The sequence below is a fragment of the Chamaea fasciata genome, unplaced genomic scaffold (genome assembly GCF_029207755.1).
Source record: "Chamaea fasciata isolate MVZ Bird 193981 ecotype frontalis unplaced genomic scaffold, bChaFas1.0.hap1 SCAF_4, whole genome shotgun sequence".
Classification (NCBI taxonomy): domain Eukaryota; kingdom Metazoa; phylum Chordata; class Aves; order Passeriformes; family Sylviidae; genus Chamaea; species Chamaea fasciata.
Window position 1 is genome coordinate 75,774,987 of NW_027094089.1, and position 27,971 is coordinate 75,802,957.

The following is a 27,971-nucleotide window of genomic DNA, read 5'->3' on the forward strand; positions in this document are numbered from 1 at the left end:
ATTATTCCTGGGATCTTTGGCATCACAATGTTTTACATGAAGTCATGTTTTGATGTGCTCTTTGGATGTGCTCTTTCTAAAACTCATTAATCCCTCTGCCTTGCTGAGCCTCTGGTTGAAAATGAGTGTGTAAGAACTCGGTATTCCTGTGAGGTGGAGCATCCCGAGAGTGCTCCTAGATGCTGTGCTGTAAGGAGTAAAGCTACTGGCTGTGTTAATTTTAAGTTCCTTTAGAAAGAAAGGAAAATACACTCATGCTTGGAAAATCAGGAATAAAATAGGACTAAATATGACTTTATGACAAAGCACACAAACTGTAGCCTTTACCTCTAGCCTGTGCTCCATGCCTTTGGTTCTCAGCCTTGTACTTGAACATGAAATTTGTAGGATTCTCCCCAGAAATCTTTTCCTGCCACCTCCACAAGTGGAGGGCTATACAGCACTGCAAAATCAAACAACCATCACCACCATCTTTACCGTTGCATTTTAAAATGCTACCCTCTAAAGCTCCTTGTGCCAAAGGAGGACAACAATATCGCGAGCGGGGAACAAAAATAACTCTCTTCGGAAGCACAACCACTGGAAAAGTGTTTTTTTCAGGCAAAACCCAAAGCAATCGTTTTATGGCTTTATTTCCCTCCCCAACAACTGATATTAAATAAATATTCACTGATAAGTAAACACCAAAGAACACCAAAGGAGAGGTTTTCCTCAAGACATGCAGTAGCTTCTGGAACTAAATAAAATTTTTACGAATAAAATTAATTAACTAATAAAATGTAACAAAAAAACCCCAAGATGGCAGAATAATTCCTGCAAGGATAAGCATGTAAATCATCCACATTTTGTGATGTAAAATGGAAGCACCTTCAAAATTTAAATGTGTACTGGCATTTAGGTAAGTCACGATATTGTCACTCGGTCAACATGTGCAATGCGATAACAGCTTTGTTTAAAAGAAGTGTAATTTTTATTATTTATTGTGAGGCCACACCTCAAGTGCTGCATTCAGTTCTGGACCTCTTACTTTCACAGGGATGTGGAGGTGCTGGAGCAAAGGGCAGCAGAGCTCCTGGAAGGACTGGAGAACGAGTCTGAGGAGCAGCGGCTGAGGGAGCCGGGCGGCTCACAGCAGGCGGGGAAGTCACCGTCCCTGGAGGTGCTTAATAGGTGTCTGATCTCGCGGTGAGTGATGTGGTTTAGGATCACAGAACCGTCGAGGCTGGAAGAGATCTTCAAGACCGCGAAGCCCAGCCATCCGCTCAGCGCTGCCCTGCAACCCCAAAACCACTAAACCACTGCAACTCTTGAACCAAAGGCGTGTTCCAGAAGCGCCTAGACTCGGTGCTGAGAGATGGGGTTTAGGGGTTGTAGTGGCAGTGCTGGATGGACGGCTGGACTTGATGATCTCGATGGTCTTCTTCCAACCTTGATCATTCCATTCCGTTACGGACGGCGGGGGGGTGGACGTGGAGGGCCACCGTGAGGGAGCGCGCGCGGCCCCGCTCCTCTCTCGCCGCGGGGCGCGCGCACGGTGCCGCAGCGCCGCCCGCCCCTCGCCGCCCGCTCTGCGCACGCGCGCGGAGCTGCGGCTGCGCGGCCGCAGCAGCGCCTCTGCCGTGTGCCCCCCCGACAACGGTTGCGGGTGAGCTCTGCGCATGCGCTCCGCTCCTTGCGTGTCTGTGCCTCCCGCCAGCCCGGCTCGCTCGCGCCGGGACCTCGCGGGGAAGTGGCGTTGGCGGGTGCGCATGCGCAGAGCCGCCGCTGCCCACACAGCCCCATCTTCCGTTTCCCGGCCTCGCGGAGAAGCGCCGCGGGGGCAGCGGGAACGGCGCGCGCGTCGTCGCGCGTGCGCGAAGGAGGCCGCGAGCGGCCCCCGCCGGCCTCCCGCCAATCGGGCACCGCCCCGCGGCGCCGCCGCGGCCCCGGCGCGCCGTGCGTCCGTGCGTGCGTGCGTGCGTGCGTGCGTCCGCTCGTGCGTGCGTGCGTGCGCTCGGCGGCGGCGGCGGCGCGTTCCGAGCCCCGAATGAACGCGCCGGTCCCGGCGGGCGAGCGGCCCTGAGCGACCCGCGAGCGGGGACGGGCCGTGCCGAGCGGCTCCTCCGCCCGCACTCCGCCCGCCGCACGGGTGAGTGACCGACGACCGACCCGCCGAGCGCCCGCTGCCCGCCCCGCCGCCGCTGCGCCGCGCGCCAGGGGCAGGCGCGGCGCCCCCGGCCCGCCCGCAGCCCCCGGCCCGGGGCCCGCCCGCCCGTAGCCGCCGCCGGTCCCGGGACTTCAGCCGGCCCCTGCAGCCCCGCGAGGGTCGCGGCACCCCGCAGTATCCCCTCAGGGGTGCCCCCGGTGCCGGTACCGCCCCCCTGCCCCCTCCCCGGGCCGGCGGTGCCGCTCGCTCCGTCCGCCCCGGCCCGCGCCCTTCTTGCGGGGAGGATCCGCCCCCCCTTGTCTCCCGGTCCCGTTTCTCCCAAAATTTCACGGGATCGGGAGGGGGTCGCCCTTCCCGCGTCCTCCTGCACCCCCCCGGTGCCCCCTCGGCTGGGGAGGGGTCGGGCCTCGGCGGTGCCGGCCGGACCCACGGGCAGCTCGGGCCGGTCCTGCGGGAGATGCCGTCCTGCCCCGTCGGTCCCCGGGAGAGGCGGCGGCAGGGGTGCCGCTATCGACCCATCTCCCGCTCCCCGTGGGAGGATGTAAACTTTCCTGGAGATCCCTCAGCGCCGTCTGCCAGATATCCCTGACTGCGGGCTCTCTCTGTGTCATTTTTAGTCACCTACTCTGCTCTCATTGTTTAGGCTTTCGAGGGTTTGCCCTTTTCCCCTCACATCTGCCCCTTCTTCCGTGTCTTTTTGGGGTTTTGTTAAGGAAGTTGTACAGATAGATTCCCATCCTGCTTTTTGTAGTGACTGTAGGATGCTGTGTGAACGTAACTCTTGGATAAACATTTCTGCGGGACCTGTGATTTGGGTTCTCAGTCACAAAATCCTACAGGATGCTTTCCCTTTCCCGTTTTTCACTCCCCCCTTCTCCAAAATAAACCTCCCTCCAGTGGGTCACCGACCCAGGAAGCTGTGAGGCACTTGTAAGCTTGTGACTGGTATCTCCAGTGAGCATTTTGGAAAAATCAGCACAAATATTTTCTGTGGCTTTTCCTGAGAGACCAAACCACTTCAGCATCTGCAGTGGCGTTTTCTGAAGCTTGTTTACTTCTCACAGGTTTTTCTCAGGTGTCTGAAATTTTCTTCACAAATATAAATTCTAATTTTTTTGAAATGCAGTTTGGGAGTGGTACAGGTCACACAGCAAAGCAGACATTACAAGTGCAGCATGTAGGTTGCTGTCCTTTATAGGAAATACAAGTGAGGTTTTAACTCCCATAATCAGGCTCCTCAAACATGTTTGGACAATAAATAGAAATTAAGAGTCCAGGTTACTTTCCATTCTTTGGTGCTGAACAATGTCTCATGCATTGAGGGCCTCCTGTGCCTGAGAGTCATTGAACTTGCATTTTTATATTGGGATATCTGTTGTCTACAGCTCAGTAAAGCAGCACGGAAGTTACAGGAGGGTGTAAAATCTGCTGCTTTAAAGATAAAGATGCTGTGAGGGAAAGCACCATATTTAATACTTTAGATCACATAAGAAATGTGAATGCAAATGAACCCAGATTTTTCGTTGAAGAATGTCTGAGTGACTTTCTGCTGGTGTGATTCTAGGGTTCATGCAACTTCTCATTTCCTAGATCAAGCCCGTGGAAAATCTATGTGTGTGGAATAATCTTTGTGTTTGTAGTGTGTGTGTTCCATTTTGGTGGAGACAGTGAAAATCTCCCAGCCAGTGATTCCACAGCACGTCACTCCTTGTGATCCAGTCTGTGAGACTCGGACAAAGCTGATGAGCAGGATTCTGTCAACAGTAGATGTAATCACTATTTTTTTGTAGTGGTTACTCATTTGTTAACCTTTTAAACATGGAAAACCAAAATGTTGAGCTGGTTTTAAGTTGCATTTTTTTCTCATTCCAATGAAAATAGCTTGATACTTAGAAAACTAGTTATTAGATTAGTTGCTCTGGGTGATTTAACTCGAGAGGTGAAAACAGAATTATGAGTGCTTGCATTCAGAATTGTGGGACTGTAGCTGCTTAACTTGGTTCATCTTTCTCAGAAAAATTGTTCTATTTTTTTAATAGACAGGATAAGTGCATTTTGACACAAAGAAAAGTGTTCCAAGAGAAGTGTCTTCTCACATGAGAAAGCAAATGCAATTTATGGAGAGATCTACAGATGTTTCTCATGCTCAGAGTTTTTTTTCTACACTTTAAAAATGTATATATAGGGTAAATGCCCAGTGAAACAAACAAAAACAAATAGGGGTTGGAAAGAAAACTTTTTGATACCCTTGTGAAATGCTTTCAGAGTGATTTAATCTGATGGTGAAAAGAATGTGATTTCCTTTTTGGCCTGTTTGAGTTTTGAATATTTTTTCAAGTGTTAAATTGTTTGTAATTGTGAAGTATTTCAAAACAGTTGGGTTTTATAAAAACTTCAACATCCATATATCGAGTAAAGGTTGGCATTATTTTTAACTTCACTGTGAGCCCTAAAAAATCTAGTTATGCAGAAGTACTTGAGGAAGTCAGGCTGTGTCAGGTTCTGGTGCTGCTGCAGTGACGTGCCTATAGTGCCCTGGGAGGTGGAAAGCAGCGAGCTGTTAGAAGGTTCTTTATAATCTTGTGTTTTAAAGGTTGTTTTTTCTATAAATTAAATATGATGAGAGCCACTTAAAAATTTTTTATGTGTGCTGTAAATTACTTTCATTTTCTAAAATACAAACTTGCTGCTTAAATTCAAGAGTAGCTCTGTTTTAGTAGTAATTCTTGTTCCTAAGAGTCAGTAGGACCTTTGCACATGTACAAGGAAATTCCTGATCTTCCTTACAGTAACTGGTATTCATTGGTGTCAATATTTTAATAATATAATATGAATATAAAATGAAACAGGTAGGCCCAAGTGATTGTGTGTGTATATACCACACTGTTCATACAAAACCAGAACTTTTTTGCATTTTACATTATTTTGTTAGTATATTTCTAAACATCCCTGTGTGGTTTATGTTGTTCTATTGGATGTGAGATGTAAACAAGAAATCTTTGTGCTCTAACTTCCTGCTTGTCTTTTGTAGGTCTTTTTTTGCTCCCAAACATTATTTAAGTTTTAAAAATTACCCAGATTCTTATTTTTTAATATACATACATACATACATACACATATATATATGTATGTATATATATATTTATGTCTGTGTGTCTGTCTCTTCAGGAACCATCCTTTCTTCTCAGAAGGGATTACAGAATAGTCTTGTTTTATTTTTTCTTTAGAAGAATACAGTATAATAATTCTTTTGTGTTTAACTCTTAAGGGCTCACTATTGCCACTGCAGACGGGTGTGACCAGTTTATCCAGATTTGCACTTTTTTTTTTTTTTGTGCAAATCAGGGAGATCCGAAATCTTTGCATTCTTGTTCTGAGTGTGCGTCAGCGACGTGAGCTCTCCGCAGTCGGAACAGAAAGCAGATGAAGCTGTTGGGAGAGGAGAGGCCAGGGGGACAGGACAGGCGCCTTCTGAGGCAGGAGTTTTGCAGTAAACAGTGCAAGGCCAGCAGCCACGACCCGGTCTGTGAAAATCTGTTGAAGCAGGAGGCAGCAGGAGTGTCTGCCGGCAGGAGAACGCGCTGACGGGAACTTGAGGACGTTCCTTTGCTTTCGGTTAGAGGAAGAGTGAGTGATACCGGCATTGTGGGCTCCTGACAGCGCTGGGGAGCACCGCGTCTGCCTGTGCAAATTACAGACAGCAGTCTAGCATTTTCATGCAGATCTGTGCCATTGTAACCCAGTCCAGATGTGTTGCAATTCTGCTCTCTTATTTATGGCTGGATTTTACACTTTTTTTCCAACACAAATATCAAACTCTGGTGGCTTTTCTTACTTTAACGAGTCAAATGAAGAGAAAGGCTGAGGAGGATTTTATTGCAGCTGTGGCAAATTCTGATAGTAAGGCTCAAATCTCCAAAGTAAAAAGCTTTAAGAAAGTCTGTTTGAAGAAGATGATTTTTTTTTAATATTTCTTGGTAGATGTAGAAGCAAATGAACACAAACTTCTTAATACTGGGCCAAGAAATTAATACACTCATTGAGTATTTTCAGTTTTGCACAAGCCCTGTCTCCCTGAGTTGGACCTGTGACCTCAGTGCTACATTTTAAAATGTGTTGCTGGTAGCACATGACAAGTTTGTGGTTCATACTGAGTTTAATTTTAAGTTACTTTTCTGAGCTGAGAACAGCAACTCCCATGCATTTACTGAAACCTGGTGTTTTACTGCCAAACTAACCGTGGGTCACAGAGAGGTTTCCACTGCAGCACCTTAGTCAGAGAGGTGTCTAAAGTTTTGTTCCTAATGCTGTTTGAGTTGCCACAAGATACCTCTGATGCCAAAAGCGGAAACATTTTATCATCTCATCTCTACTCTTTACACCTCTGCCCTGAGACTTTGTTAGCCTTTACAGCCAAAACCTGTGCTCAAGACTATGCTGAACTTTGGGTTTTCCTTTGCTTCTGTTTTTGAAGAAGTTCAGTGGCATGAATTTCATTGCATGTACATATATATATATTTTCTACAAATTCCTTTCCTGTAATAAATAACTATAAAAATGAGTTGCAGTAACTTTTTTTCCCCCCAGTGATTCTCTTGGTGTATTTCCCACTTATTTCTTTTCCATCTTCTGCTTTTTTATTAATGTCCAAAGTTTTATTTTAATTCTCAGACTTTTTTTTTTGCATGAAGAAACTATTTTTTCTTGCTGAAGAAATGTCATTAAAATTTGGTAAAATACTGCCTCTGCCAATCACTTGTTTATTTGGCTGTATTGAAGTAGCTTAAAGAAAGGGGCCAAATCACTTCCAAGCATCCAACACTGCATTTATAAAGCTATTTTAATTTGCCATTTGTTGCTGTTTAACGTGCTGATTGCAGGTGTTCTTTCCCTGTAGCATTGAGAGGATTGCAGTGGCATTCTAAAGGTCATTTAAAATCATGACAAGCTCAGTCGGACAGAAGAAAGTCTCCTCCAGACAAAGGAAGTGTGGGTTCTGTCGGTCGAATAAAGATAATGAATGTGGGCAACTGCTGATGTCGGAGAACCAGAAGGTGGCGGCACATCACAAGTGTATGGTGAGTGACCGGGAATGGGGCGAAGCCGGAAAACGCTGCAAACACCTGGAAAAGCCAACCAGATGGGAACTGGCAGGCATGATTAACCACTGCAGTTTGGTGGGTTTTGTATCTGTAAGTTTCTCTATGGCTTGTACCTTTTAAAAATTAAAATGCAGGTTTTGTCTTTGTGATTTTAGCTGTTCTCGTCCGCACTGGTTTCTTCACACACTGATAATGAGAGTCTCGGTGGATTCTCTATTGAAGATATTCAGAAAGAAATAAAGAGAGGCACAAAACTGGTAAGTCCCTATTGTGGCTCTTGAAAATGGACGAGAGTATTTTCATACCTCCCATAAAGTTAGCAAGGAAGTTTGTTCAGTGTATTTAATCTAATTAATATTTTCCATTAGATTTCTGAAAGAAACCCACATTCTAGGGTCCTGGGAAGGGTGTTGTTGTGTCTTTGCCAGTATTCGGACTTGCTACCAAAATCTAGCTTTAGCTATGAAATACACTTTTCGCTCCTTTTTTATTGATTTAAAAAATAATGATGTGAATATTGAGGGCTTATGAGGTATGTGGATACAGTAGTCATTGCAGCTCCACCAAATTAAAGAGACTGAGCAGCAGTGACTTTTTAATTCCTGAGAAGCTAATTCATGAGGATTTTTTTATTAGTAGTATTATTAATTTGCAACTAGTTTTTTTCCATTTGAGGAAATGGGTGAGGCTCTTTCAAGGATAATTTTAGCAGATGATCAGTTCACTCCTCACATTAAAACCTTTCAGCTTAGTTATTTAAAGCAATGTAAATACATACCATTTCTTGGACCACTAAGAGAAGTCTAAAGTATAGTTGTAGAACTACAATTTTATAATAATAGTCTACTATTTCATTCACTGTTTCATTTTAATCTTTTCCAATCCAGGGAACTTCTTTTTCTCTAATTAGCTGAAGCATAAAGTATAACTGTTCACAAATCATTCATGTTGAGATTAGGACTTTCCAAAGGACATGGTGGTAAATGAAACTACTGATCTTAAGGAAACTTCTTGATTCTTGTGTCTCTTAAATGGTTTTAAAGGTTTTTTCTTTTTATGTTTTTGGTGGTGGATTCTGCTTCTGAATCGCTTTATGTTCCTTCTGTTGCAATGGCTCCATTCTTGTAACTCACCAGCTGTGTGTACTAGACACTTTGTTCAAGTATTTGTAGAAAATGTGGTTCTGGTCAGTCTAATGGATTCATAGTCCTGAGTTGTTTCCTCTTTGGTGAAAATGTACAAGATAATTTTAGATCATAACTTAGGTGCTGTGTCTCCAGCTGTCAGAAAGCTGCAGCTCTGAATCACTCTCTGGAGGAACTTCTCTTTCTCCATTGGTGTGTAGGAAGTTTAAAGGTAAAGGTTTATCATTAGGCCAAATCCCTGTGCTCAGGTCTGCTTGCTGGTCTGGCCTGGTCCATTCTGGGGGAACACATTCAGCAAAAAACCTCAGTGCACTGGGTTAAGTGAATGTATTGATGGCTTGGGCTCAGTTTGTCCTCCCTCAGGAGCTGCTGCTGGCCAGGTGGGCACAGACGGTGGAGACCTTGTTACCAGAGTGACAGTGACAGCATGCAGAGACTTTCTGATGGTAATAGATCAGTCTGAGAAAAGGTGGTAGGTTCAAACTTTGGTGGGCCAGTCACAAAAGCTTATGAAGTCTAAATATTTGGAAGTACAGGTCACTGATATCTTAATTATTTTAATTATCTGTGTTATTTCTAGTATCTATGAATGGAAGGGTTTTGGTTTTTTTGAAGAACATACCTAATTTGCGGCTTATCAAATTTCTTACATACCCAATATACCAATATTAAGTTAATGACCATTTGGACAGCAGACACATGCCAGTGGAATAAATATTTTATTACTTATTAGAAACATGGATGAAACATGTGTGCTCTGTTTTACAGGCACATCATGGTGTTCATAAAAATAAAGTTTTCTTTTAGTCATTTCTAGCTTTCAGAAGAACTCAGTTTCTGACTGAACTTGATTGGCTGGATATATAAGCCTAGGCTTTTCTAAGGGACTTTGATCAGCAATTATTTTATATAAAACCATAATGTGTAACAGATTTATGAGATAAAATGCCCATACAAATTAGGTAACAACTAGGGAACAGTATATAACTGTACCATTTCAGAGCTTGCAGAGGAGTAAATGGAGATGATCCAAGGCTTTGACATTTTTACTGTTCAGTTGACTTCGTTAAAACTGAAAAACAGGCTGGTGGTATATTTGTTAACTTTGGTGGTATATTTTTTTGGCATATTTGAGCGTAGCAAGGAGAGCTTGACTAAACAAGTGCAGTGGAGAAAAAAATGTATCCACAAAGATATATAGAGAGATAGATACAGATAGATATATGTAGGGAATATCCTACATTGCATACTTAAATTTGGAATTGGTTGTAACCTTTTGGGGTTGGTCTTAGGAGGTGAGTTTAATGGGCAGTCCTGAGATTTTGGGGAATACTGAGTCAGTAGAGAACAATAAAGAGTAAAATGTTGTCATATTGTCAATTACTTACTTTCCTACCACAGTATAAGGAGGACCATGAGCAAGGCAGATAGGTGTTGTCTATGTGTCTGATACAAGAAGAATTAATTCATGGGAAAGAAGAGTAAAGCAACAACCTCAATTTGAATCTTTTTTGCAATATAAGTATAAAGAGCAAAATTTAGTTTAGTTGAAATAAATTAATTGTGTTTACCAAATATTCCACTAAATTCAGTGTTTTGGAAAGGACTTAAGGACGTAATTGTAGAAAAAAAAGTTAGCTGCTGATGCCAAGGTAAATTTGCAGATCATCAGTATTCCTGACTGCAGGATTCATTCTCAAGTAGATGTCATTTTTTTCCCCTCTTGCCTTTTTAATGTAATTCAGAACTAAACAGGTACAATTATGATTTTAACTTTTCTGAAATGGTTGGTACAAACAGACTGTCCTTGTGAGAGGGATATTCAGGTGAATACCTGTGTCACTTTCGTCAGATACATTCCACAAAAATAAATGACTTATTTTCTTCGTTGAGTTGATAATGGTGGTTGAGTTGATAATGCATCTGATGTTATTGCACTGTTGCACACATTTAGCAAATTTCTTGATTTTGAAACAAATTATGCAAAACACCTGAGAGCAGAAAGAGTAATAAGAAGTGCATCAATCCATTTGTTTTGTCACCAGGACTGGTAAATACTAAACAAAAAGTAACCATGAGTTGTGCTTGCTTTTCCTTTCCAGATGTGCTCTTTATGCCACTGTCCTGGAGCGACCATTGGCTGTGATGTGAAAACATGTCACAAGACATATCACTACTACTGTGCTTTGCATGATAAGGCTCAGATAAGAGAGAAACCTTCACAAGGCATTTATATGTAACTATTATTTATTTGTTACACTTATTTTTTAATTTGTATTTTACATTCTTTGTTTAAAAAACAAACAACAAAGCAAAACAAAACCCCACTTTGGAATCTAAACAAAACTGTTGCAAAAATTCTAATTATGATTGTGGCATTCAAAATAGTGATGTGCTAGGAAAGCACATTTTCACTGCAAGATTTGTGTATCAGTGAGTCTTTTAAGTGGGAGAAAAATGTACTGACATTTAAATTTAAAAGATGAGTAAATAATCTGTGATTCGTGACTGACTTGACAGTTTTCAACTACTTTGTTTATAGGATTTTATGTCGAAAACACAAGAAAACTACGCATAACTCTGAAGGTAAAATTATTCAATATAAATTTTTCCCATTGTAGAAAGCTATTTGGTTAAATTTAATTTTTCTGGAGAATATAAATGTTTTCAGTAAAAATTAGAACTACATTTTTTTGAGAAACAATGAGTTTGGAAGCCCATCTGATTTCTGTATTTTCTCTAAAAATTATTGATTGAAGTGGAGAAAAACCCCAACTGTAAATTTTAGGATGTTCAAATTATATGATGCTCCATAAAACCAAAGTTTGGGTAGAAGTTATACATTCCCTTCTTGGAAGAAGCTGGCTTATATTGGTAGTTAAGTATTCACAATATTAACATCTGAAATACTTTGTCAGGTAACAGCTGATTTTTGCTACTGCTAATGTTCCTAAATATCTATTAATTTTTTGACTAGCAAATAGAGTTTAACTCTTGAAAAAAGAAACACCCAATAGTAAATGAAAAGGGTTGTGATGAGTTCATTTCTAGATAAGTTTCTGAATCATATTGATTTTAAAAAAGTTTTATGGATCCATTCATGAAAGCTGTGTAGCTTTGCAGAAAAGAACAGTGAAATGCCACAAATGTCGATATATTGTGCGGTCTGTTAAAATTCCAGACTAGTGTGTATTTATTTATTGTGTATTTATTAAGGTATTTTTCTTTTTTTCTTCTGTGTCTGAATTTGGGTAAGCAAACAGTTGGTAGTTTACTTCTTGCATTGCTTTCTACTGAAATGTCATCAGATTTAACTAATGAGGAGTATACAACTGTTTAGTGAAGATTAAACTTCATAAATTATTTCAGTCTCTATGCCCAATGTATTTCTAAGATAATATTTTGCTTTTTATGCTACGGGTAGTAGACATGTTAATGGCAAAGGTTTGGGTGTTATTTCAGTGTTCAGAAAGATTGTGAAGGCAGCAGAAAATACCAAAGAGAATGGATTTCTTTTCTTTTTAGTCTATTTACATAATTATTGTTGTGTGGCTATATATGAAACTGATTTTACTGTTACTGGGTTTAAACAAGAAAAATAATATATACATTATAGTTAGTTCTCCAAAGAGAAGGGGCCATGTTATCTAGTAGTTTGGCACTTCATTTGTTTGTTTTGGGGGTTGCTTTGTGTGTTAGCAGACACAGAATATGAAAGATGTTTTGAGTCCAGAGAGATTAATTGCTTGAACTGATGTGTTAAAATAATCTTTTATACTTACTCAGAAATGTCTCAGTGTTTGACATGTGTTTAAAAATGCCTCCAATTCTTCTTGGAGCTCAAAACCAATGGACTGCCTTTTCTACTTGGGATTCCTTGCAGGACCTGAACTTGTGCTTTTCTTTAAGAGCTTTCGGAAATCATTATTTCCAATTTTACAATGTCGTTTTCTAATAGCAAAGGCTTTTAAATTTTATATAGATACACTGGGAAAAATTAGTGGGTTTTTTATTAAATGTTGATGATGGTAGTTTATTGAAACATTTATCTAGACTCATATAAAGAACCTCTTAGACTGAGGGTAGGAGACAAGAAATACACAATGTCACTCAGAACAGCTGAGGCCAAAGAAACTGATAGTACATTATTTAGCACTTTGCACACATCTTTTTTTGTTTAAAATATTTACTTCTGTCATGCTTTACACTTCTAGAAATAGCTTTGCTCTTCTAGAACTATGTGTAGCTATACTTCACATTGCTGTTTTCAGTTCTTCATGTAATATTTCACTGAAATTCCAACCAGTGCTCTTTCCCAAAGAATATGTTTTCTTTTTAGTCCATACAGTTTTGGAAACTTTACCCATAATACAATTAACATTTACAGTTGTGGATTTGATAATGCCAGAAGCTGGGGCTCTTTTGTGATAGACTTCCTTTAAATCAAAGAAAGTAGAAATACAAATTGCATATGCCTGATGCAATGCTATAAGTAATTTCCATGGCAATGGTATTTTGCTACATTGAACACTAATTAACTTTAGCAGACAAAAATTACAGGGTGGTTTTCAGAGTTCCAGAATGGACTTGGGAGGTTTTTTTCTTCAATACGTAAGTGCTGAAGTTTGCTCAGTGAAATAGCAACTGGAAGGTGTTGGATGATGAGATTAAGGTTTATATATGTATTTTGTTTGTTTCTTGTTGAAGATGTGAATGTCAAGGAGGCATTTCAGTGTGAAAGAATGGTGGTGTGTGAAACCAGATAAAGGACTTGGCAGAGAAGAGTGACTAGACTAGGCAGGGAAACTAGATGTTAACATAGTGGGGTTTTTTTTAAATCTTGTTTTAGTTTCATTTTCATTAATCTTTGCTTAGCAGTGTTTTCCTAACAGAACAGTTAAAGCTTATTTGTGGTTCTGTTACCACAGATAAGTGTGGGTGCATGGAGGTGCTGGAATCATCAGTCCTTTATAATGGAAACTTAACTGCTCCTACTCTGGGTTGCTTTTTGGTTGGGCATTTTTTTTATTACTATTAATTTGTTGCATTTTGTTTTCTTGGTCAGTTTAGAACATCTGTGGGTTCTTATGCTTGGTTCTTTGTATCCAGATTTAATTGTTCCAGGCCAAGTATTTTTATTCTGTCACTTATGTTAGTAGGTGTTCAAAGAGTTTGTGGGAGTGTTTAGTTTGTCCAGAAGAGTTTATTTTCTGTAGGCAGCACTGCTGCATAACAGTGAGGTTTTTCCATAAAAAATGGATGCTTCTGGGGGCATACTTGCCCAAGTCTGAGATCTGACTCACGTACTTTTGTTAGAAGTTCTAGTTTTAAGAGACTGTCTGTTAAACACTTAATAACAGTTAAAGAAAATCTCTTGAGGCTGCATGGAAATGTTGTTGAAGGGCTTACGTTGGAACTAAGTTACCTGCTAAAACGTAATGAAAAGGACCTCATATATGCTTTTTATTGCTGTTATGAAATTCAGGTGGTGTGAGGATTCATCAGACTTGGTACCTACTCATGAAGACAAAATTAATGAGTGATGGGAATTAATTTTTCTCCACTTGACAGGACTTGATGAACTACTTTCTGCTTTCTTTGAATATAAAAATGTGAAACGTGGCAGCAGAGAACTGTGCTCTCAAATTCATTACCTGTTTGAACAGATTGTTTGGTTTATCTAGTTTATCTATATGGTCTGACATTTAGGTGACATAGAATAGGAAAATTGTATTTCTGCTATATTTCCTTTATGTAATTCAGTGTGGTTTTCCTGTGCTTTGTTCCCATTAACTGGAAAAAGGACATCTAGGTTTTTGCCTTGCTGGTTACAAATTTAACAGAATAACTGAACTTCAGGTAACAGCTTCAGTCATGATTTCAGGCAAGCTGTCTAAATTTTCAATACCTAATAGGTTACGGGAATTAGTGCCAGTGCTTTTAAATGATCAGAACTAACTATTAGTTGAAATACTGTTCAGTTTGATACAATTGCATTTATTCTGTCTGAAGAATGAAGTATTGTTGAACTAATGTTTTGGAACCATTTGTTGGAACTTATTCCAGTGTACTGGAAATCATTGTTGAAAAATGAAAAAACTGGCCTCGCAGTTCCCTGCAGGTGGGGCTGCCCTGGCTGATGTGTTGAATTTAAAACAAATTCAGCTGATGAGGAATAATTTAATATAAACTAAGATAAGAATGTAATTTCATCTGTTACACAGTGGTAAGACAAAGACTAACAAAGAGCCATATGGCTTCTCTTGTTAATGTTTAAAGCAGATGCTTGAGAACTGTGGGGTCAGAAAATAAAATGTCTGTAATTTTTGTTGTAACTGTGCTCAAAGCCTCAGGGAATTATGTTTCCACAGTGGAAATAAGGACATTCCCTGTCTTAGCATCCTTTCCACGTCATTCTAAAGATCAGACATGGAATCTGTGCTTTGCACACTACTTGGTAAGTTGAGTCATGATGCTATTTCTCTGAGACCTATTTAGATATACTGCAATCTATAGTGCACTGACTACTTTCCCAAAGTGCTGTGAAAACCAGAGACTGGCAGGAAAAACATCTGCGACTTTTTGACATTGTGGTTAGGTAACATTCTGATTCATCTTTGGATTCTTCAAGCAGTGTTTGTTCCCTGTCATATTTTCTGTGGCACTGGTCAAAGCACAGGTTTGCTTCACCTTGTTTGCAGTAACATAGTCAGGTGTTAATGTTTCTGTAATGTTGCAGTTTGGGGTCACCTTGATTTTGACCCTGAGAAAGTCTTCCCCGAGCTCTGCTAACTCAACCTGCTTGGTGTCTGTCTCCTGGGGAATGCTCTGGGTGTGGCATCCAATGTGTACATGGTGTTCCCACAGGAAGAGTTGGTCCAGGCAGTGAATTAGCAGTGTCCCATTATAGATGAGTGAGGGTTTGTGCAGAAGGGTTATCACACCAGGGTTTTCTTATGGAAAACCACACTGCTAATGGAAAAGGAAAAATGTGTCATATGGTGAATGGTTTGTCCTGTCTGAGGAGCTGTCCTGTGATATTCTAATTCTCCCTCTCACCCAGGCAAGGTGTTAGACAGAGAGGCTTGAGCTACTCAACATATTCATCAGACCAGTGATCATAAGCTTTGTGATTATGCAAATGAGCCAAGTGCATCATCTGTCTTCAGTCTCTGCCAGTGTATCTTTGCTTGAAAACACATTTAAATTGTGTGGTTAGTAGGGAATATTTTATTATTTTTCTATGTTAAATGTACTTAATTAAAGCAATAATCTCAAGTACCTCATAACAAACAACTTTTGAACAAGAGTCATCAGTTCCTTGAAGTATCTGGGACTTTTGGAAAACATATTAGTGGCAGGACCTGAGGGCTGATTTAATTTTTATGTGTTTAATGTAACTTACTCTTCTTCCATTGAAAAAGATAACACAAAAATATATATAGCATTTTGGTCATTAATTTCACATTAGCTGCTGATAAAAACTACTATTTTTTCATGATTAGTTTACCTGATTTTGTATTTGATTGCAAGGGGCTTTATGCAAATCCCTGATTCTTACTATTGCTTATAGATGCATCCACATTTTTAGCATTAACTACTGGGCCAATAAGGCTCCTTTGGGTTTGTTTTCTTTTTTTAATGTTTCTTTCCAATTTAAATAAATGGTGTTGGCTCATATGGTCTATTTGGTTTCAACCATAGTTTAAGATTTTACTCTACCATGCTGAATTACTCTTTTCTTTCTGCGTTGTATTCCATTTCTCTTCTAAAAATCTAATAAGATTGATTTTGTTCCTTGAATTTTTAGTTTCTCTTTTCTCCCAAGTGCACTGTAAAATTTTACCTGCATACGTATGATTTCAGATTTACACAGCATCATGTCTCAGCCTCCTCAACATTCTGTGCTTTGTCTTCTTTTCATATCCAGTCCTACTTGCAAATATATTTTGCCAGTAGTTTTAGTTTTTATCTTCTTCATACAAACTCAGCCTCCTTTAAGATAAAATGTAGGATATCAATAGAGCGGTATTTACTGTACACATCCTCTTTTTACTTTTTCTTTCACAACCTTTAAATCACATAATTCTGTATTACTTTGCTTTAACCTGGCTTTTGGAAAGGGGTGATTCCATGTGTATTTCAAGCTGATGCAATATGAATCAGTGATATCTCAACTATATCTCTGCCAAGCCTTATTTTAAGCAAACATCTTGATCCTTCTTCCTTCTAGTCATGATCAAAGGAGAATTTTTAGATTTCTCTCTGAAGATGAATCTCCCTGTTAACAGTTGATGTAAGACAGCATTTTGCCAGGCTTCCTTCTGTGGTACTTAGTACTGCTCATGGATTTCTAAAATGCAAATTAGGGTCTTGTTGCTACCCATCTGCATTTAAAATACCATATTCCTAGGTGCTTTTTAAAATGTAGATAGTTTCCTCTTGATTTCTACCCTTAATCCCCCCTTACCAGACCAAGTTGTATATTGGGCTCTTTTCAGATCAAGCATTTAGGGACTTCGGAGGGAAGCTCATAGAAACCTCCTTGCAACACTTTAGATAAAGTTATACTGAGAAATTGTCATGATTTTAAAAATCAATGCAGTAATGGAATATGGGATGAGGGGTAATTGAAGAGGGAATTCTAGGGAATCTCGGGGGATTCAGAGGATGGGTGATACCCATGATAAAACATCACCTGGTCAGGGAGGAGTTGAACAACTTTTTGTGTTTTCCTTAGTTCAAGCTGACATGAGAAGTTGGAAACACCCAACCATCAGATGCCAGGGACACAGGGTAAGCTGGCAGTGGGCTTGAGGGGAGGGATAGGGCACCCACCAAGCTGTAATTGAACATGAAGACCATCCAGATGGGTTTGATAGCTGGTAGTCTCCTTGATGTGTTCTGCGAGTTTGAGGTACTGTAAAAACGAGAAGGGCTTTAATGTTTTGAGGTTTCAGTCTTGAAGGACAGATGTGGTAGAGCAGTTCCTCACATCTTGGTCCTTTTACTCTGTAGATCCACGTCACTTGAAGTAGGAGACGTAAATGAATTCAATGAATTGTATTTTAGTGAAGGGGGGTCATGTAGCAGCTGGATTTTAATGATGTCTGAACTTCTCTGAAAGTCATAGTTTTAAGCACAGAAGAGGGGATCTCTTTTGAGGAAAGCTGTGCATTCTTCATGGTTTTTTATCTAACACTGAAATGATCTTCTAAAAATACGTAATTTTTCCTTTTCAAATCTTTATTAGGTTAATAATTATAGACTAAAAAATAGCACTTAAGAACTTACTCTGTTAGGAGATCGACACTTTATAAAAAATCTGTTTTCATAAGGTGTGCTTGGTTTTTAGCAATTATAACTCACCTCTAGTTTTTTAAGAAGTGGGACTGTAAAGAGTTCAGGACTTGCTTTAATGTTATCGTAGAAAATAAGGACGAACTGAGGTGGAAAGCATTTTGACTGGCAGAATTGACAAGGAGCTTTAGAAAAAATAAGGAATGGCAGTGAATGGACTGTGTTTTGCTTCATCAAATACACTAGGGAAGTCTGTTGAATTATTTTGGAAGGAATATTAACTTTTTATTGATGTGATTTAAAGGGTCATGGATTCAGTAGTCACATTTTTGTAACATTATTTTTCTAGAATAACCATCTATGATTTCTGTAAATGTAAAAATAGAGACAAATATTCACAAATTTTTTTGAATAATCAGTGGAGAGTTCGCATGATGAACAAGATAAAAGAATTCTTTTTGAAAGAGGCTTTCAGATTGTATTAAAAATTTGCTATATGCAGTCTAAGAGGTCAGTATCTAAATTGCATGATCTTGCTTGGAGAATTTAGCAAGTGGTGACAAATGAAAAATAATGTTATATAGGAAATACTAAGAAGAAAATGTAAAATGTATTGTTTCGTTACATAATCTGTGTCATCATGTATTTAGTTTTTTCAGCATAAAATACATGGTGCTTTTGACATGTAATTAGAAAAGAGTAGTTTATGTGTTAAAGTATAGGGATGCTGTTGACAGACTGATGTGTCTTAATAGCAATTTGTACATAGTGAATAGTCTGTAAGTTTAAACCAAAATAATTTGCAGATCTATATAAATTTCAGTATAACCTCTTGTGATGCGTTTGGATGAGTTTTTATCCTTAATAACTGAGCAGAAGCTGTAGCTTTCTTGGGGGTTAGTGACAGATACAATAGCTGGAGCTGAACAGGATGTACTTGTGTGCCAGGCTGGGCCAGAGCTTCAGTTGTCTTCTGCTCCCACTTGGTGACTGTGGAATATGTTCAGCACTTTGACTTCAAGTTTTGTGCAGTCTAGTCACTGTTATCAAGAGATAGAAATGTGATCTGATTTTTATGTGATGATAGGTAAGCATTCAGTCTCCAACTAAGACGTCCTATCTGGATACTGAAACAATATGGCAGTATCCATCAAGTGAATGTTTCAAGTCTTCTGATTACCATTTCCTTCTCTTTGGGGGCTCATGCTGATGTTTCTGGTTTGGATTTTGAGAAGAAAAGTCCTTCAGCAGGGTCTGTGCATTTTCTTTCAACAAGTCTGCTGAAATATGTTTGTGGTTTGAGCAGGAATGGGTGCTACATATTAAAAGAGAAAAAGGAGGAGGATGTTCCTGTGAGTAGGAAAGTTGTTGGTGACTGAATAAAGCTGGTTGTTAGATGTAGTTACCAGATATAATTTAACTAGATCACTTTGGAAGCAATCATAATCTTGCCGAATTGGTCTGTATCCTGTGTAGAACTATGAGTTGTGCCAAGGACAGCATGCCCAAAGGCTGGGCTCAGCTCTGTGTAGCATTCACGGCTCAGCTGATATTTGCAAAGGAACTTGTCATGCCTCTTTGGTATGTCTGTATTGAAAAATGTGTTCTCATTTACTTAATGGTCTGAAAATACTTGATATGGGATGCTGTTAGTGGGGATGATTTCCTCTAAACTGGAGGCTGCTTTTAGCTGCAGGTTTAAAAATATTCTGGAATGACATGAAATTGTAGATTTGTTTCACTGAAGGCAAAATAGTTTTCAGTTTTCAAGCTTGATGTTAATGTTAAAACCCAGTGGATGTTTGTTTTTTTTTTTTCCTTAAGTAAACAGGCATCAATTAATAAAGCACAGAGAGAAGTATTACTTGGGTACAGTGGCATACTATCAAGGGCAGTTTACACTGGAGTTGTGCATCTTAAAATAATAAATTATTAGTATATTTCATGGGTGAAAACACTTCACAGTTTCAGTGTAGTTTAAGTGACTGTTATTTTCAGTGAAGGTGAAGATGCGTATCAGAGGACACATTTTAGGTCTGAAAGTAGAAGTTGTAGGAAACACGAAATCTTCTTACGTTATAGAGATGCAAAGCTGTGTGACATACAAAAAGTAATGTTTTCAGGATCTGCAGCTGCATGTTTGTAATAAATGGCGAAAAGGTGCTATTTTTATTTCTGACCAAAATTCAGCAAATACATGCTGTGTTTTTTCTTGTCTGGTTTTGTTGGGTTGTGGGGGTTTTTTGTTTGGTTTGGGTTTTTTTCTTATTTTCTTGTTGTTGTTGTTGTTGTTGTTGTTGTTTTTTAATAAAATTACGGAGAATCTTATTTAATGATGTTTTCTGACTTCTGAAACAGATTTAGAAGAAAATATCAATGAACACGAATTGGAGCCTTCACCTCCCAAAGGAAAAAGGAGGGGTCGTAAGGGAAAGCCAAGAAAAACAAATTTAAAAGGGCAATCAGAAGACACTAGATCCACGTCCTCACATGGCACAGATGAAATAGAAAGCAGTTCCTATGTAAGCAGTAAATATGCTAAACTTCTTAGTAAGAAGACAGAATTGCATTTTTTTTCTCTGAAATATAAGTTTTATTAAAATTTGCGTTTGTCTGAGCCTCCAGCTGGTGGCCACAGGCTTTTAAAATTGCAACCTTATTTGTATCCCAGCAGTATATTTTAGTAAAATGTTTTTCTTTCAGAGAGACAGGTCTCCCCACAGAAGCAGCCCCAGTGATACAAAACCTAAATGTGGATTCTGTCATGCAGGTGAAGAAGAAAATGAAGCTAGAGGAAAGCTTCATATATTTAATGCCAAAAAGGCTGCAGCACACTATAAGTGCATGGTGAGTAACAGTATTGTTGTTAACTAGTCTATTCTCTGAATTTTTGTCTGAATTGCTATTTTGGATTTTAATACAGTACCCTCACATGTAATTATGGTGAGTATTGTCTGTATGCTGATGATCTCCTTAAGCACTGAAGTGTTGCAAAGTGAGCAATTCATTTATTTTCACTGCAGGCAATATGAATAAAAGTTGGCTTCATGCTAAGAGATGGAATTAGCTCAGGGAGACTCTTTAGCTTATTAAAAATGCTCCCTTAGCATCTAAATGCCTGTGAAGTATTTTAAAAGGTAAACAGAAAACAGTTTTAACTAAAAGAATCCTTTCCAAGAATTAAACAGCTTCACAGGCATTCAGGCACAATCTGAGAAGAATCCATGAACTTTGTTAATTTTTTGAACTGTGGATTCAGGCTGCGTGACTGAAGTAGAGTGTGGGATATGGAAGTTCCAGAAAGTTCTTGCCTTTAGGTGATCACGTTATAGAACTGTCAGCCTGAACAGGATCTAGTTGCAATGAGCATGAGCAGATAGTGCCATCTTTCGTGTCACTCATCCTGAGCGAGGTAGGGCTTTGGGTAACAAACTTTACTGGTTCATGTTGTACCTCAAAATTAATAAATATTCCAGGCAATCTCTGGAGTTACTCATTGACTGTCTGTACCCAGCCACACTAAACAGAGAGCTGGTGTGTGCCAGCAGTCTTACTCCAGCAAAGCTCTTTGTTACTTTGTCTACCCAAACTTTAGTTTCAAGGCTTAACTGCCTTAAATAAAAGGAGAGGTCATACGGGAAAGCCAAGAATATACCAGGATGAATATACCAGGATGATGATGGAAGGAATGGTACTTCTCCATTTTCATCCCTTAGAACTTCACAGCTATATTGACATCAGGGTTGAACCTGAATTACATATATGTCAGAGGGAAGAAAATGGAATATTCCTAAAAAGTTGAGTAGTGTAATTGATAATATTGCCCATTTGGTATGAACTTTAAGTTTTCATCCTATCATTATTTCTCATCTACTCCTTTGTCTTTTAAATTATATTTCTCCAAGGCAACAACAAGACTAATTAAAGCAGTCAAGTGGGGATCAGAAGGAATACTTTAATTGCTCAGCAAGAGTTTTTCCTAGTTTGTTGGTAAAGCACATGCTGTCTGAGATCACAAAACAGGATGTTCAGTGCTCAGTTATTCCTGTAAAGAAAAAAATTTCCAATCATCTTGGTGACCTGATGTTACTTTGACTTGCTTGTTTTACAGTTGTTCTCTTCTGGCACTGTCCAGCTAACAACAACTTCAAGGGCAGAATTTGGTGATTTTGATATCAAAACTGTACTTCAAGAAATCAAGAGAGGAAAAAGAATGGTATGTACCTGCAGAATGTGGTGAATGTGTTATTGATTGTGCTAAGGTCTGTATGGCTCTGCTTCCTTCCTTTTATGCAGCAATTTTTTCCGTCTCTTTCTAAACACAAAATTAAAATACATTGTTACTTGTGGGAAGGGCAGCCAGATAGGAATCACCTTAATATTATTGGTGTTTGGGCATGTGGTATTTGGGATTCTTTATGACAATGTACATAACTCTATTATCACAGAATCATATGATTCATGTTAGCCATGCTGTAACTACAAGAGGGTAACAGCTTTGGACCTGTGCTACTAAAAAAACACTACTTGAAACTGCACATAAAATTAGAGAATATGCAGCTCTTGCAGTAAATATCAGTGTTTCCAACTCTTTAGGTGTTTTAGTAGGAAAACATATTAAGATCTCAGAGATGGGGATGCTGGTAAAACATCACACTGTATTTTATTAAAACTCAGGATGTTTTGAAAATGCTGAGAAGTTTATGGGGGATCAGAGAGAGAATAAAAAACTAGCAATATTGTTCCTTGAAAAAAAAAATTAAGACTCTTTGTATATTAGCATACTAATTTCAGCTGCAATAAAATGGCCTTGGAAATGCAATAACACGTTTTGCAATCATGTAGCAATTTTCTGTGCAACAGGCAGGTAAGTCCTAGCATTCATATTTTAGTGGCTGGTATCTTAGAGTTTCTGGTTTACCATGTCTTTGATTAACTTTTCATTGGAAGGATGATCTGCCAGAGAAATTGCTCTGTTCCAAAATGTTAGCTATAAATATGAGTAACACTAAACTGAATACTATGAGATAAAAGACTGAGATGTTGAACATTGCTGTTCTCTCCTTTCCCCTGCACAGAAATGCACACTCTGCAGCCAGCCTGGTGCTACTATTGGGTGTGAAATCAAAGCCTGCATAAAAACATACCATTACCACTGTGGAGTAGAAGACAAAGCTAAATACATTGAGAATATGTCACGAGGAATTTATAAGTAAGGATCTATGTATTTGTTGAATCTATTACGAAAGTAAAGATATTTCGTGACACTTTTTCTGCCTAACTTGGCTAGTTAATGTGTTCTTTAAAAACAGAATATTATTTAACTTAAAATAGTATTTTTAAGTAGTCATTGACTTTACAAAACATTTCAGTTACTCTGCTAATTTAAAATTTCTGTAGTGTTGTAAATAGGATAAATGAGAAAATTATTTGAATTGCATTATATTTTCCTTCTCCAGTAATCTGTAATTTAGATCAAGAAAATTGATGTCATGATTCCTTCATATTGATGTGTTTGTGGCTTCCTCCCGGGGCTTTTTGGACCCCACAACTTCCCATCCGTGTTGAGGAGCTGTGGCTTGGCTGCAGTTGAGCTGCCTCACTGTGCCCACGAGAGGGCATTCCCTGAGCAGTGCCATGGCAGTCCTGCAAACCTGGGATTGGTCACAGTTTTGTTGGCTGCTCTGGAGCCTTGTTTTCCTTCTCAGTTTAACTGGTGCTTGGCTGAAGGCCATGAAGGACTTGAGAGTTTGCAACTGACTTGTAGCACATCTCAAAACTAATTGAGAGATAAGTCAGGTTTTGATGGGTATTTTCAGTGTAAATCCTCACTGTTTCTTTTATTGTGCCAGACTCTATTGTAAAAACCATAGTGGAAATGATGAAAGAGATGAGGAGGATGAAGAAAGAGAAAGCAAAAGCCGTGGCAAATCAGGCACTGACCATAATGACATTCCTCAACAGCAGCTCAATGGAAACTAGGTATGGAAGTTACTCCTGACAGATCTGTTACCAAGACTGAAACGCAATATACAATTTATGTAGTTTACTGCAGTGAAGTATTTAAATCTAATGAATGCAGAATACTTTCTATTGGCATACTGTAGAGGAATGGGGAGGATTTGTTGTTTTTTAAAACTGGCTGACTTTGTAACAGTGTAAGGGAGGCCCTCATTTCTATTGCTAAATGTAGATGTAATGTCAGAGCTGTAAAATGCTTTTCTGTATGATTTTAAATTTACTATTGTTTTCATCATTTTTTAAACAGGTTCAAGGGACAGAGTTATAGAACTGGGAATGGCTAAGACATCATAACTACTAATTCTTTTAAATTGTTTTCTAAAAACCAGAAAAGGGTTGGTAACTTTTTACTGCCCAACTCTGTTAAAAATTTCATTGAACTGCCTGAAACGTTCATGTGTGTGAGCCTTCAGTAAGTGGCAGAGTTTTACATGTCAATATTATGTAGTTTGTAGTCTGCAGTGTCTGGAAAAAAATGAAACACTATATAAATGATATGTAATATGTACAGTGTCAAAAGTTAAGGCAGACATTGAAATGAAGTAAGATCTATATTTCTGGACTGAATAAAAACTTTAAGATTTGGAATGTGTAAGTTGTTTAGTGGATTCACGCAATGAGGGAAGGTCTTAGCTAGTTTAATTAACAACATGGACAAGTCCGTGGTGGCAACGAGCTGGTACTTTGTGAATTTTGCATTTTCTTCCTGCACAAGTTCCGGAGGCTGTACATGGCAAAGCCGCGCTGTTTTTGCTTGGGAAGCACCAGTAGGAAAGGACTCAGTGTACACGAAGCACGCTTGAACATTTCAGGTTGTTCCTGTTGTGATTGCTCATTCCGCCCGGCATTGTTTGCGGGAGGTTTACTTGAGCAGCTGTTGGTTCTGAGCTGTGAGCTTTAGAACTCATGCCAAAGGGCTGTAGTTCATTCTTTTCCCAAAAACACACCTCTTTCTGTGTCCTGATTTACAAAGAACACATCAACAAGTGTGATTAATACCCTACTATACAAATGCCTGGACTTCGCAGCCCAATCTCTTTTACTTCAGAGAGTTACAACTCTTAACTCACTATGGAATTTAGCCACCATATCTGACGTCCATACCTCAGGTGTTCTCTGTTGTGTGGAACACTTCATGTTTTGTCAAGAATGTGCATAAAGGTCCCATATTCTGTAAGAAGAAAGAGGAGACAACCTTTTTGCTAGATTGGTTTGGTTTTTTTTTTAAATCATATGACCACTATATGGGAAACTTCGCATACCATCCATATTGTTTTAGTGATTTTTTTTCCATTCTCTGTCAAGTCAACAATCACATCATGGAATTCTGCTTGCTAGAATTTGATGTTCCTTGAAGGAATAATCAGATCTAGGCTATACCAAACCTAACAGAACAGTCCTCTGACTGCTTTCAAAACACCTTGTCATTTCTAATAGCTCCTGGCTTCTTCAATTAGTCTGTTAAAGCACATCCTCAGACTTACTTAAATAAAACCAAAAAGCTGAATCTAGTCCACATGTTTGTCTGTTGCTACCGCATCACCTTATTGTTTGTTTAGGGTTTTGACTTGTTTCACTCTGAACTCCCAACAAAACTTCTGGATTTGAAGGAAGGAAACAAGCAAAAGACACTGATTTGACTATAAACTGCTACAGTTCTTCTGTGATTGGTATTGCAAAAACGGTTCATTTGTAACATGAGTTTCTGTAGCATTTTTTACTTGTATTTTTAAAAGATTTAACGTGTGTCATTTGTCTTCTTATGCATTCCCTTAATGTCTTGAGGGACTCAATTACTGTTTATTGGAGTTTCTAACATTTTACCTGTTAGAATTCAATCAATTCTGTTTGCTTTCCTGGAGAATAATCCTGTTTGGAAAGAAATATTGCTGTGTACAGAAAATATTCAGTTACTGCTCTAAACCTGATGCCATTGATCATTTTTATTTTGTATTTGTAACTTTCAAAATTAAAAGCGTGACTTGAATTGCAATGACAGATCGATTATTGAAATTGTCTATCAAGGTGTTTTGTTTCCCCTAGAATATGAACATTTTCCAGCCACACAGAATAGTTTTAGAATGCAAAATAGCATCGTTCAATATTTAAATTACTTCAGTTTGTGCCTCATACATGACCCTCCCATGGAAAAAAGGCACTTTGTTTGCAGCTACTGTATTTAACTAAGTTTGCATGGGGTAGATCTGCCAGCATACTGACTGTACTTGAGACTGAGCTCTAATTCATTGTGTCAGTGGCTTAGTATAATATTCAGTTCAATAACTCACCTGTTATGGATAAATGACCCCATTCCATGCCTCGAAGAACCAGAACAGCACTTTACCTTCCTGTAGCAGAAAAGCGAATGGCTGGTTTCCCTGTTACCCCTGTGTGCTGAAATGGCCTGGTGAAACTGTCATCAATTCAGAATTCATGGAAGCAAAGTCAAAAGCAAAAACCTTTTCTTACAAGCCTCAAGTTTGTCATAACTGACTTCAACTCATGTATGCTGGGTAAAAGTGCCTTACAATGTAAAAACTGTATTTATATGTTCCCAAGTAGCATTACCTGCTGGGGAGTAATTCAGTCGTGGTGTTAATATTTAGAAGAAATGTACCTCAGCAGTGTATTTACTGTACATCTCTTACATCCTTAATTGTAGTTCTAAAAAGCATGACGGTGTATCATAGTATACAACATTTACATCATTTTTTTAAAAGACAAAATACTGCCATTACTGTCTTTTTATGTGTATTTTAGCTTGGAATTTCAGACAGTGTCTGAATTTTGGGGGGTTTGTTTTGGTTTGCAGAGGTGGTTTCTTTTTTTTTGGTAAAGCAATGTAATCTTTGCAGACATATATTGAAGATTATCTAGAGCGTCTACTGCCTTCCCAGAAATGTTAGAAGTAATGAAAGTGCTCTATAGGTGAACTAGGTATGTTTAAATTAGCTAGTTAAATTGATACAGTCATTTTGTTACTGAGATTTTTTTTTTTACTAGGCACCTTCTGCTTTCATCTCACAATCAAAGAATTCAACAAAACTTGTCTTAAAAAACTGGTTCCATTTTTTTTTTTTTTTTTTAATTTTATTATTGTTACTTTTTGCCTTTGGGCATTTCTTTAGCTCACAAGGGGATTGTGTCCTTTTTAAGATGCCTGGAACCTCTGAGAAGGAAGGTTTCTCTCCAGCTCCCTGCACCTCTCCATTAAGAGATCTCCCCAACTCACTGTGTCTCTGTGGTCTCACAGATCCGTGTTTGTGCTATTCCCAGAAAGGACTGTGCCAAGGAAGGACAGGCATCGCAAGGATCCTGTTCTAATATCGAGGATACAGCTGGTGCAATGCCAGAGTCCCAAGGTCAAACCCCAAACAGTGGGCTGTGCTGTCCAGGGCAGGAGGAAAAGGCTAGTTCAGTGTCAGTGCAGCTCCCAAGCTTGAGGTGAGCAGAGGATCTACTCCTTCAGTAAGGGTTGATCCACAGGACATTCTGTGATAAGGCTCTAGTAGGAGTCTTACCTATACTCCACAAAGTCTCAGCTTTAGGTGCAAAGAGCTGTGTTTATCTACAGTGGTTTGAGTCTGCCAAATCTGGCCCTAAAATGTAGTGTAACAGAAGAGAGTTTGCCTCTTACTCCTGCCTATAAGAGAACTTCATGCTGAAACAGAGTGAAAAATGAAGAGGTGATAATCTATTTGAAATATCAGACTTATCTGGCAGGTGATAATCAGTGCATTCCAAAAATATTAATACGCTGAATCAGATTGACAAGAAAATTAATCCTCATTAGATTAAATTAATCTGAAGAGAACTGAGAGTGCATGATAGCAATTAGTAACTCCTCTTCCATGTCATCAGAGTCAGATTCCACTATATCAGTGATGGAGGTGAAAAAAACAGAAAACAGCCCTTGATTTATATACTTGGTGAAGCAGTTCCTATACATGCATATGTATGCACAGCCATTAGTCAGCAGTGACATCTCAGCCCTTAGCAAATCCTGGAGAGCTGTTGCTTGTCAGAAAGCACTCAGGTTAGGCCAACGTTTGCAGCTTTTGCTCTAGCATATATTTACATTAGGTGTAAAGACAAGGAATGTATGGAAGAGGGTAAATGCATTCCTATCTACAATGTTATGTATATTTTGTTCCAATTATATTGGCTTTACTTCCAAAGTTGTAGTTTGCAGTATTAGTTTCTTTTTATTGGTATCCTTGCATATATATATATTCAATAAATGAGTTATGAATTTCA

At 39.0% G+C, this 27,971-nt stretch overlaps 1 protein-coding gene across 2 annotated transcripts; it reads left to right on the forward strand.

Moving 5' to 3' along the window:
* Positions 1 to 2,000: 2,000 nt before the first annotated feature.
* Positions 2,001 to 27,971, forward strand: PHF6 (PHD finger protein 6). Of its 2 annotated transcripts, none has more exons than XM_066182079.1 (11): positions 2,001 to 2,128; positions 7,044 to 7,224; positions 7,404 to 7,505; positions 10,496 to 10,629; positions 10,936 to 10,979; positions 20,052 to 20,215; positions 20,397 to 20,540; positions 21,805 to 21,909; positions 22,772 to 22,905; positions 23,546 to 23,675; positions 23,962 to 27,971. In XM_066182079.1, exons 2-10 carry the CDS (start codon positions 7,087 to 7,089, stop codon positions 23,673 to 23,675), a joined length of 1,095 nt encoding a protein of 364 aa, XP_066038176.1. In that variant the 5' UTR covers positions 2,001 to 2,128; positions 7,044 to 7,086; the 3' UTR covers positions 23,962 to 27,971. The 2 variants fall into 2 exon arrangements, with proteins under 2 accessions (XP_066038176.1, XP_066038177.1); XM_066182080.1 differs by having other exon boundaries at positions 25,274 to 27,971.

Excerpts from the sequence above, each read along its gene's own strand:
- PHF6 (XM_066182079.1), top strand. The coding sequence starts at position 7,087 with ATGACAAGCTCAGTCGGACAGAAGAAAGTCTCCTCCAGACAAAGGAAG. Across the intron at positions 7,225-7,403 it reads CGGCACATCACAAGTGTATG|CTGTTCTCGTCCGCACTGGT; the intron begins GTGAGTGACCGG and ends TTGTGATTTTAG. Across the intron at positions 22,906-23,545 it reads ATGTCACGAGGAATTTATAA|ACTCTATTGTAAAAACCATA; the intron begins GTAAGGATCTAT and ends TTATTGTGCCAG.